The sequence below is a fragment of the Merops nubicus genome, unplaced genomic scaffold (genome assembly GCF_000691845.1).
Source record: "Merops nubicus isolate BGI_N331 unplaced genomic scaffold, ASM69184v1 Scaffold49685, whole genome shotgun sequence".
Classification (NCBI taxonomy): domain Eukaryota; kingdom Metazoa; phylum Chordata; class Aves; order Coraciiformes; family Meropidae; genus Merops; species Merops nubicus.
In genome coordinates, this window is record NW_008609835.1 from 1 (window position 1) to 12136 (window position 12136).

Sequence of the window (12136 nt, forward strand, 5' to 3'; positions counted from 1 at the left end):
CGGCGGGACCGAGGGGCTGTGGGAGGTGGACGCGCTCAGCCCCCCCAGGAGAAGCGCTGAGGGGTGCCCCCGAAATGTTAAATAAACGTTAATCCCGCTAACGTCTGTGTTTGGCCAGAATGACTTGCCACCAGACCGACAGCGTCATCAAGAAAATAATTCGAGAAATCGGACAAGAATGCTCCGCCCAGGGACAAAGCGTCTCTGAAACCTTGGTGGCATTCGTGGTAAGCACAAATTAAATGTTTAGGGTGGCTTTCTTTGTGTTCTTTGTGGTTTGTTTGGTTTGGTTTTTTTTTTAATTCTTATTTCATCTGTGTGTTCTAATCACGTTCAAAGTTGTCTTCCAGAAAATACAAACATAAATATGCATTGACAGCACATAGAACAGAGCTTTCAAACCTAGTCCCCATAAGCTCAGCAGTTCAAACTGTTTTTTAAGGCGGTCATGCGGCAGAGGCTTAATTTTACACATGCTGAATAGTTCCCCTGAAGTAGCTGACTGACACTCCTCAGACTGAGTGAAGTGAGGACGTAAATCACTCCTCTGGTGTTAAATTTAAGTCAAAAAACTTCAAATGGCAGTTGCATGGCAGCTTGCCCAGGCTGGGATGGCAGCAGCTGTGGCTTTCGGGGTGATGAGCTTCGAAACATCTTGGTTTCTGGTTGCCCACATTAGGGATTTTTAAAGGGGCATTGAGTAATAGTATAGGGTCAAAAAAAACTGAGAAACTATTCCATTTCTCTGAAATGCTATATGTCTGAATATAAGGCCCTGAAAAGGTTGCAGGTCCTGAGTCCTGGGAACAGTCTGGACTCAGAGTTCTCCCTCAACTTTCTTCTACAGAGAGATAAACCATTTTTTCTTTTTCTGAAGTGAAAAGAGGCATCTTCTCAAGTTTTAATAGCAATCTCCCCACTCATTAATGAACAACGATACATGCTGGATAGGTGAATGTTTATTGCAGCAGCTACATTTATTCTTTGATATTTACCTCTTCCCTCTGTTGTGATGAATTCTTTTGTTTGTTTCTGTATTCAAGCAGGGCCAGGTACTATAAATGGGCCGAATATTTGAAGGAGTGGGCTTGGATCCCACTTAAACTAAAAATGAAATGGAGTCAGTCTCAGCTTTGTCCTTGCTAGACAACTATAAGTGACATAAGAAACATTACACGCTTTGATATCTGATCTTGGGAAACACAGCACTGCTGCAGAATGTAGTCCAAATCCATCTGCAAACCTGTGTCTGCAGAAAATGGAGCTAAGTTGTTTCTTTATTGATGGTAAAAGAACAGAATCAGCTCTTGACGAAGTTGTATGTGAACGTAAATGGTTCAAAGCAGTACTCTTAGTCTGCCATTTATTTTCCTAAAGGTGGCTTTAAAAAAATACATTGGGCTCAAAAGCAGTATTAATCAATTAAGCTTGAAAATTTTCATCATTAAAAAAAATTTTGCATATGTCTGACAAGAGACCCAGCATTCATACCAGTTGCAAACACACTTCCCTGTATACAGAACATGATGGATTTTTTATCCAAATTGTAAACATTTATACTGATGCATACAGCACCAGCTGAGAAGTCTATAAACAACCAGGATGGATTTTAGGAAAATTTTACTTAGAAAAATATTTTTTCAGGGAAATTTGTAAAGGAACTGTATTTAAATATTCCTCTGCAAAGTTTGCATCACAAATAGGTTTTTTTATCCCACTTATGTCTGAGAACTGAAACTGGCAACAAATGAAATGAAATAACTTTGTTCCATTCTCAAAGATTGCAAAAAAAGAATATTAAAAAAATGCTGACTGGATCTGATATTTTTTAGAAGTTATAAAGTTAGTTGCGAAGAGTGTGTGTTGAGATGTAAATTAATAGGTTTCTTCTGAAACCGATCTCTAGGTGAAAGCTGTTGGTTTAGATCCAAGAAATGCCTTCAGTGTGGATCAAATCCTTACCAAAGAAGATATGCAAAATCTTGTTCAGGTAATTTTGAATGATGGTGCGAATCAGTTCTTAGCTAGGACTAACTTTATTTGCTATATGTTCCTGTAGCTAAAATGCCATTTTATTTTGATACGAACTTTCAAATTTTTAATGCTATTTTATTCTCATAATTCTGTAGCTAAAGGACTGGATTATGGCTTCCCTCTTGTTAATAAATGCCTTATACTTTGTAGTGCTCACCATGTGTCAACAGAATGGTCAGGGAGGGGGCTCTGCTGCTGTTCGGAAACCTGTAGCATAGTCACTGTCAGTTCAGATGTTTCCCTTGTGGTGAGAAAGAGCTCACTTCTCTCTTTTCTTAGCTCTGTGTTTCCAGGCTGCTTGACACAACAAACCCGTCCCTGAGCACAATTAAGATGCAAGTTTACTTTGATACAAACTATGCAAACCGAGGTAATTTCAAGATAAGTAAATCTCTTCATAAAAGAAGTTGACTCTGTGTTTAGAATTTAATCTCTCTCTCTGTAGGGCTAATAATGTTCCTGTTAAATGACTGCTGGTAGTAAAGTGAAACAAAAATCCCTGGAGAAATGTGCTATATGGGAGTGTAGTGTTTCGGTGGATATAGTAGGGAAAAAGCGTACATAAGATTTGAGACTGCACTAACCCTGCCTGAGAGATCTCCTGAACGCAGTGTATTAGATCACTGGAGAACAGTTACACTTCCAGATGCAGTGGCTAGCTGCCTGCAGAAAGGAAAACTTGCCCTGCAGCTGTGTATCTGAAAGAACCAGTAGCCAGAACTGCATTCATGCATCTGAAAAAGAACTTGTTTTTTTACCAATATCCATAATTGAGATGAGTAATCTTGAATAGTTACAGTTTTGACCAAATATATTTTGGTCTCATACAGTCTGATAATGGGAATGTGGAATTAAAATGAGATGGGGAGAATATCTCTGCTGTGACTGTAATTTCAGATCTCAATGGGATAATGGGGGTGGCTGGGACACAGAACACACAGAATAAGTACACAAACCCACAACATTCTGTGTGGGGAGATGATGAAAATGTTTCTTTGTTAGCACGGATTAAGCCTCAAAATTAGAAGAACTAGAATGCTGCTTCAGAGTCTTTTGGACTCAGTAAGCTGAGAAGTCCAGTAAGGTTCTAAGATCCTGAGCAGTGTTCAAATTTGAGCATGTAACTTCAGGTGTGTATGAAATGTGTGTGTGTGTGTGTGTGTGTGTTAGGTCCTACTGCAGTCACAGTCCAGAGGCTTGCTGCTTGATTTGGCCTGTATAGTTCTCTGGAGTCTACTGACTGATGTTAATCATGCTAATTATGTTCAGCTCCACCGCTGTTTGGTACCTGGAACACCTCTTCCACATATTTGTGCTTCAGAACCCTTAAGTTGGCGCTCAGACTGTGGAAAAGAATGGCACCCTCTGTATAAGCCAAATTGCAAGGAATTTAGGTAGCACTTTCTAACTGCCCTTCTTTCCTAGGTGAATTGCTCGGTGAGCAGCAGCGTGTTCTGGAGGGGAGGCTGGCTCCTGTGGTCAGAGACATCACCGATAGTCGGCCTCGCCTGCAGGAGGAGATGCAGCACGTGTATCAGAAGATCATTAGCTACGTGCTGCTGAGCTCTGGCCTGGGATCCCCAACAGATATTGAGGTTGTCAGGGAGGTAACAGGTCAGTAAACTCTCAGCTGTGAAATCTGGCTTTTCTTACTGAAAAATAAAATTTCACCTTCTCTTTGCTGATCATTAGATTTGGATGTGATAAACGGTGGTGAATGTTTACTACCCAATCTATCACTTCTAATCCTGGAAGTCTAAATTTGCCATGGGTTTCTACCTTTTGCAATTGTTCAGGAGAGAGTATTTTTTGCTTGTTTTAATGATTTTCTTTTCTGTTCCCTCATATTGAGGGGTTTTTGACCCTTTGTAATGCTTGTAGCTGCCCTGCAGAGTGTATTCCCCCGGACAGAGGTGACTACTTTCATCTCTCTCAGTAAGAAGAACAAGGAGCAACAGCTGAAGAACTTTGCCATGCTAGTTACAGGAATTCGTCTGTACAACAAGGAATGTGGGAGAGGAGGAAGAAGCATTGATGACTGTAAGTAGGCAACTGCATCTGGGCTGTGTATTCCAAATTAATTCTTCCTGGCCTTCTTCACTGGAGTGGCTCCAACAATATCTCACATCTCTCTAGGTAAACAGCTTTGACTCAGGGTCTGTAAACCTGAAGGAAAAGTACATCTTTGGTATTTAATTGTGGGTTTCATTGTAGACTACTACTTGTTAGCTAAGAGGGAGCTCTGTGTGGTTCATGTGGAAGGATTATATGTATTAACATCATGCAGCAGTTCACCTCATGATAACTTGTTCACTGATCATTTACCATTAAGTGAATTAAATATGTAATGTTTGTCTTCAAAAGCACTTAATTAAAATCTTCAAAGTACACTGTCAATCCAATTACAATTTTCTGTTGAGTATGTGTGATGAAGAGTGATAAATGTTGCTGGGGCATTATCTGTATTCTAGAGATTTTGAATAACCTTTTCAGATTCTTAACATATTCTCAATAATCTACATTTTGAATCTTTCTGCTTCTTTAATAAGCAAAAAATGACAGTGACTATCCTGGAATTTTTCAAAAAGCTGTATTCAGAGTAGGGCAAGACTTTGCTGTTCCTCTTATTTTCTGTTTTCCCAAAGGCCACATTATTTCTGATACGTTTACAATTTATGATCAGATAAATGACTGGTCAGTGGAAATGTTTTTGTGTGTGTGCATGTACCATTGTAGCTCGGTGTGGAGACCTCTTTTTAAGAAAGGTCTGCAGCCCAGTTTTAGGGGGAATACATTTTATTTTAAGAGGCCATAGTTTCCGGAATAAAGGCTACAGCACATACCTCCCCTGGTAAGAAACTTGTGTTTAATTGGAAAGCAAAGCAGATGCTTAGCTAGATGATACTTTAAGTAAAGCATATAGGTAGGGAAAAAAATATACCTATGACATTAGAAAAAGAAGTACTCAACTTCCTAGATCTTGATGATTTTTTCTCACACGCTAAGCAAGGCATTGTTGGTTTTCTATTTTTATAATGTATACTTTGCCACAAATGTCACCTTTCTATGTATTGCACTGCTGCCTGGTGATGTTGCTGTTATTGAAAGTGCCAAACAGACAACAAAGGGCTGTGTCGTGCACTTAAAGAAGGTGTCTAGGCCTTCTTATCCTATTTCTTTGCATAGATGTCTGCTTAAATGGTAAAACATATCAAAACATTCAGTGTAATGGTTGTCTGACATTGATAATTAAAGAAAAAATATTGTTTATAGTATGTTTTATATGAGCTTTGTTGACCTGTACCATTTGGGAGAATTTGTGGGGGTTTTAAGTACTAGTGTTGCATTTTAATACATGCACAGGCATATTTTTTTGTGTAGTATCTACCTTCTGGTTTTAGTAATAATCTTTGACTCATTCCTAGAGCGTTGTCACATCTCAAAGCACCCAAGAAATGGGAGGCCTGTTACTGTTATTAGTATTTTGCAAATGAGGAAGCTGAGAATTTGAAAATTGTGCATATTGCCTAAAGTCTCTCGGGAAACCCATCTCAGTAGGAGCAACTGAACTGCATCTACTATACAGCAAGTTTTTTTCACAGTCCTTGATTTGACTGAGGTGGTATTTCCACACCTGTAATTGTGACTCTTTGGAGCCACTTGACTAGTAAAATACAATGGTCCTATCTAGTAGGCAAGTATATGGAAATGCATAAGGACAAAATTTAGATATTAAAATTTTATTGGAAGACTGCTTTGCTCAAATACTGCCCTTTAATAATTTGCTAATGATTTTAATAATTCTCTTTATACCAATCTGATATTTATCCTATACAAATAGTGCCAGCCATTCTGAGTGAAGCCATTCCGTCGGCGGCACGGGCTGCCGAGGAAGGTCTGAACACTTGCCATGTGCTGGCCCACCAGTACACAGCTCTCTTGGAGGCCACGCAGGAAGACCAACACAGATACACACAGCTTGGTCCTTTTAAATTAAAAGAGGCACTGTTCAATGTGAGACAATATGAGGCCTTCCTTTGCATCCTTCTGGTGAGATACTATCATGTTCTATCCTGTGGGGTTTTACTGCAGATGCAATGTATTCATTGTACAGGACAGAAATATAAGAAAAATGACTCAGAAATAAATGGAATAAAATTTATCGCTATATATGAGAACCTGCATCATCTGTCATACTGAACTTTGTACCTAACTTGCTGGGTTTGGCTGCTGTTAGGTAAAAGGCAAAATGGATGTATTGTTTGCTGCAATGTGACTGTGCTTCCATTTAATTTCTGGAGGTTTCCTTTTTTGTATAATTTCATTAACAGGAGGACTTTTTTCTTTTTTGCATACTGATACTCTGCCTCAAAAGGCATGAGAGAAAAAAATCTCCTTGTTCAATCCATAAATCATCTCAATTTTAGTCTGCAGACATCCGCAACACATATAAAGTCATGAGAAGTCTTTGAAGAATACAGCTTAAATTCTTAAAACATGTTTTATTTATGAAGACCTTTCCATTTATCTTTTGAGAAACTTCAGGGTTTTAATAGTCTTTCCTGTGTATCATAAATCCTGAATACCATTTCTTTTAATTTTTTTTTCATTTCTCTTCGTTGTAAAAATGTAGAGGTTTTCTATAAAAATTACTAGTTTATGTTTGAAAGAAGCACCTGGTTTTATACCTGAACACTTAAGGAAAAATGTATTTGTGGGAAGTTAGGGTGCATTTCATTCCTTAAAACAGTTGCCTCAAAATAGTTGAGTGAAGAGATCTAAGGAAATGCTTACCACTAAATGCTTGATTTTTTGACTGTCAGCCTTCTTCCTCAAAGTGAGTTCTCTTTCCAGTCTGATGCGATTACAAGTGCTCAAGAAGTTGAAAAGATGAATGTGCAGTTCACAGCAACAATGGAGCAGCTGAAAAACACAGTGCAGAATAAAGTTGCCATAGATACCAAGGAAGTTTTTGTAAGTACCTTGAATGGAAAACCTATTTCTTCTTAATTAGAAAAAAATTACTAAAGTGTTAGAAAATACTTGCCTGTGTATTTTTGCATAGTTTGTGTTTAGAAAAAGGCTACATTATTTTCTCTGTATTGTAACAGCATCTGTGATTTTTGAAGGGGCAACTAAACTAAAAGACTTGCTTTCAAGGTAAAAGCAAAGCAAGATACAAAAATGGAGAGAAAAAATTAAATGTTATTTTACTGTGTCTTGAGTAATTTGTCAGTATTTGTAGATTTACAGTGATATTTTCCTGTTTTTTGTAAATAGTCTCTCCTGTTCCTTGCAGAAATAGTAAGACCACAATCATGAACAGATAACAGCACATCAGAGTCTGATTGTTATAAAGTCCCTTCAGCTAGCAATTCCTATAATTACAGCATGACTCCTTCACTTCCGTTTTCTAAAGAAATCAGGTTTCTTTGATGGGGGTTTCAGCCTCTTTGCCCTTCCCAATAGGTTCTGAACATGTTTGCCAGTTTCAGTCAAATATGTCAGAGTCCTGAGATCTCAAAACATGTCACTTTCTGCAAGTTTTGTGAAAAACAAGCAACTAGAGAGGCACAGTTAGAGCCCTGCTGAGATAAGGTCTGAAGTGGGAATGGCACAGTTAGTTACCTGCTGGTTTCTGTGCTGCCTGCCCAGTGAGCAGCCACGCACCTCTGCATGGTTGATGTCCTGCTCTGCTCCACCCTTAGCTGGGAGCTACAGGATGTGGGAGGGAGGTGCTGGAGGAAGACTGAACGAGTGACCTGAACTGCAGACGCTGTGAGGGAGAGTGCTCGATGGCCTGTGGAAATGTGGGATTGTTCTGATGGCATGGGAAAGGGAGACAAATGTGTCAGAAACCAGCTTCATGTAATTTGCTTTTCTTGGAAGCGCTGGTTATTTTGTGCAATGTGGCTGTCAGTTTCCTTTGAGTTAGCTGCTGAACTAGCATGCAGTTCATACATACGTTATATTTTATCTTTCTACACAAGTAATTGGGAAGCAAAATAAAGTCTGCTGTGGATGGGGAAGGAAGGAAGATGGTGCTAGACTTCCCATAATCTGAGCTGGAAGCTCATTGGGAACGGCACTAACTGAGGCACATCCCAGATGTGATCTGATGTTTCAGTTTATGCGTGCTTGTAATTTTATAAGCCAGATGTTCCCATTTGGAAAACATGTTCACCTCTTGTCCAGCTGCTCAAAGCAGTTTTCTCTGTTCTGTATCTGTGGGGATTAGGTGACTGATAGGCATGTTACCCTTTTCCCTAGAAGCCGTCTGTGGTTGTCTGCTTCTTTCCCAGATGTTCTTCTCTCTTCAGATTAGTTAGTTGCTTTTTCCTCTCTGCTGAAGACAGAATATGTAATACCTTTCGATTTCAAATCTTTTGCAGGTAGAGATTTCTTTTATTAATACACCATATAAATAGTTATTGTCTTCAGCTAATTGCTGAGAAGCTGGATCCTCTGCAAATGTAGAAAAGCAGGGCATTCTGCCTTTTAAAAACCAGAGGATAAGGCATATATTCATAGCAAAGATTTGTTTTAAGAAACAGTAGATTTCATTAATATTCTTTGTTTATTCTAGTAAGAAAGATTTTGATCTTGCTGCCCTTCCTTTGATTTCTTCCATTTTTGTAGCCATAACATTTCCACAGAGTTAGTGATGCCGATGAGTTCCAGAGCTGACTGTTGGCTGTTCTTATAATAATGTTGTTAAAATGCATAAAAGAAAATGTTATTAGTGTGCATTTCAGATTTGTTGAACTTTTTCCTATAAAAACCTGTGTCTTTAGATGTAACAGGGTGCATTTAATGTTGCTGTCATTGAAATAATTATTTATCCTAGAGGCTCATAGGCTCCTTCTGTCTGTGTGTGTACGCTTACATGTCAGCTTTGCTGCTGGGAATGGGAGTTTCCAGTTTTGTCCTGAACCCTGTACCACCCTGAAGAGGCTGGGGGCTGTGGTACCAAACCACTCTGGAAGAAGGGCAAACTAAATAACAAAACCTGAGAGTCTGTGTCTACAAGTGTGGGCTTACTTCATTTGGTATTTAACCAGGTGCATTTCTTCTAGTGTTTCTTATTCCTGTACCCCTGTATTCCTGTATCATATCTATTCAGTTATAAAACTGCATTTTTAGCAAACTGTTTGATTCCAAGCATGATCTGAGAAGATATTTGGGAAAAGCTCTGGAGTAAAATGTAGAAAAGTACCATTCTGGCCTGTGGGCAGTATGGTGGACATAGATGCTTTGCACATACCTGATTGGAGCTCCTCTTAAAATACCCAGGAGTTCCCCTGGAATTTCTGGGTGCTGAAGGCCTTGGAGATCAGCCCTGCTTTGTTCATGGCAGGGACTGTTGTGCATGGCACTTGGGTTATGCTGCAGACATAAAACGAATCTGAATTTCAGACCATTTTCTTTATTTTCTAGCCTCTCTTCATTGCACTTTCTAACCTCTGGACCAGCTTTCAGGATGAGATGCTGCTGTTAAGCTTCCTCACAAATATGATTAACAATCTGCAACAGTTCTCAGAAATCCAGTCACAGCTTTTTCCTGAGGAAGTGCTAACATCTCTTCTGGAAGGAGTGACTGTGAAAAGTGATGAGGAAAGGATAAGAGAAACCATGGGTACTGGAAGTTGCTACTTCTTTGTTTTCCTTCATTTTTCAGGATTTTGTGGTTTGAGTGTTCTTTACAGAAGGTGAAACATGTTGGTTTTTTAATAAACAGAATTGGTACAGTAAATTAAAGTGAATCTTGTACTGTGTGGATTTATTTTTCATGTAGTGCATTATATTTTTATATATAAAATTGAAATATAGCTACTAGATACAAATATATCTTGTAAAACTGGCAGAGCAATCAGAGAAGAATATTTGTGGTTTGTTTGTTGTTGTTGTTTTTTTTTTATTTTGGAAGTTTGTTTTTGTCTTTTTATACCTTTCAGAACTTCTGAAATGGAGGGGGAAATAAAAAAGCGAAGTTAACAGGGCTTTGGTTACCAGAACTATTTGTTTGTAAGATGGTATCCCTAGCAACCAAGTTACACTCCTGGGGATTTCTAATGCATGAGTGGGTGAAAACAAAATAGAGGAGTAAGATATTACCTTCCTGCTGTTGTCCCTTGTTTCCAAAATCTAATGCTGCTAAAGAAGGCTCCTGCAGGACTGATTTTTCAGCAGGCTCTCTCTTAAGGCAGCACTGAAGTTTGGCTTTTGGGATCTTGGTACTGCAGCTCACCCTGTGAAGATGAGAGTAATCTGGTTATCCATTATTATTTTTTCATTCATTATTATTTCATTCAATTCATTATTATATGTTAAACATCTGATGTTTTGTTACTGAAATCCTTTCTTTGTTAAACCTTTTCTTAGGAACCAGAGTGAATGCTTCTGATTTCAAGAACCAAGAATGGTTTTATCCAGAGACTACTGATAATTTTGATCAGTTGCTAATCCAGTACCATGGTTTCTGTGCACATGCAATTGGTGTGAAAGGCCTCACCCTCCCAGGTATGCTTTGTAGTTAGGTCCTCTCCATGCTTTATATGTACACAAGTACTAGGGAAGATGTGGAGACATGTTCTGAATGCATCCTCTTATGTCAGAGCTGTAGTTCTGTATTTTCAGGTTTGTAATTTTCACCCCAGGGGGTGAAAATTTTCACTGTTGGTATTTTTCACTTTAAAATACACAGATAAACTGCCATAATAGAAGGCAGGAGGGCTTTTTAAGAAATTAGGCTAAAGCAAGCAGAGGCAGAAAGAAGATGGGATGGATAAATGTTTGCTCGCATCTGTATCACCTCCACTGCCTCCTGAATGCAGGTTTGCTTACTGCTGTTAATGTGTTGTAATGCGGGCACAGGAAGATGGTCATTCCTTCTGTTTTGTTTATCTGCATGTTACAAAGACACCCATTCATGCCTACATCATATGTATTTTTAAATAGTTTGTTTACAAAGTACTAAAAATCCGCTCTGAAAAAAATGCAGAAGTGCATGTAAGTTAACTAATCATAGGAAATTTTCTGGTCTCTTCTAGGGTCATCAGGCCTTACTCCAGCTACCCCATCAGTCCATGTTTTCTATCTCCCTATCCTTTATAGGACCTATCCACACTGAAGTTTTTTTAACCTGCAGGAGTTTGGGAGTGAAATATTTGCATTCCTTGGCAGTATTAAAAAATAGTTATTTTAACAGTGGTGTAAATTACTGACACTTCATTAGTATTTCACGTGAGAAGAGCTGTCCTGGGTTGGACTGAAGGTCTCGCTAGCCCTGTACCTGATTTCTGGATGTGGACAGTCATGAACACTCAAAGATTATGAGACATCAAGTAGGAATGATCCTTTTTTAATTATATTCTTCCCTGTTGTAGCAGTTAGTGGTTATAGGATTTCCTCAGATAAATGTTGAGTCTGTAATCTTGTGTTGAATAACCCTTGATAGAGATTTTTAATTTATCTAATTGCGTTTTGAATTGAATTAGAGATTGTCATGGAATATTCTTATTGTCAAGAGTCCCACAATTATATTTATATATACTGTGAAAAGGTATCTCTTTCTGAGGTGGTCTTAAGTTCTGGCTTGATAATTTCATCAGAGACCTGGTAGTCTTTCTATTAGGAAAATTAGCAAATAGTAATTTTATATTGCATAATTAATGATTTTATAACCCCATATCATATTATGTCTTTTCCACTGCTTCTTTTTAATGCTGAAGAGACCTCTTTCTTTAACCCCCTCCTGTGAAAGGTCCTCCAAGCCACTGACTTCTCCCAGCTCCCTTAATTTTGCTAGTTCTTATTCTGTTGTGTTGGAACAAAATGTAGTATTACATATGTAGCATATAAATTGTTATAATGTTGGCTTTGTTCTCCCCTTCTGTTTGCATCCTAATAATTGCTGACATTCTTTTTGGTTTTTTGATTGCCACTGAGTAGTGCCATTTAGTACTGCCAAGGCAATGTCTGTGATGATCCTAGGTCTTTCTTAGCAATGACAGCTGAACCAGAGCCTGAAACTGGCCTTGAGCTCAGCTTGTGTTTTCCTATATAAGTTATTTGGCCTTTATTTCAGTAAGGCGTTTGACAC

The 12136-nt window shown here is 38.5% G+C and overlaps 1 protein-coding gene across 1 annotated transcript; it reads left to right on the forward strand.

The window, feature by feature from the left end:
* Positions 1-119: 119 nt before the first annotated feature.
* LOC103773329 (chromosome unknown open reading frame, human C6orf165) lies at positions 120-10554 on the forward strand (the record flags this gene model as incomplete). Its single annotated transcript, XM_008940694.1, has 9 exons — positions 120-227; positions 1907-1990; positions 2314-2404; positions 3460-3648; positions 3916-4074; positions 5876-6084; positions 6889-7008; positions 9472-9670; positions 10417-10554. Coding segments are annotated over exons 1-9 (1297 nt in total), but the record flags the coding sequence as incomplete, so codon positions are not given.
* Positions 10555-12136: the final 1582 nt, after the last annotated feature.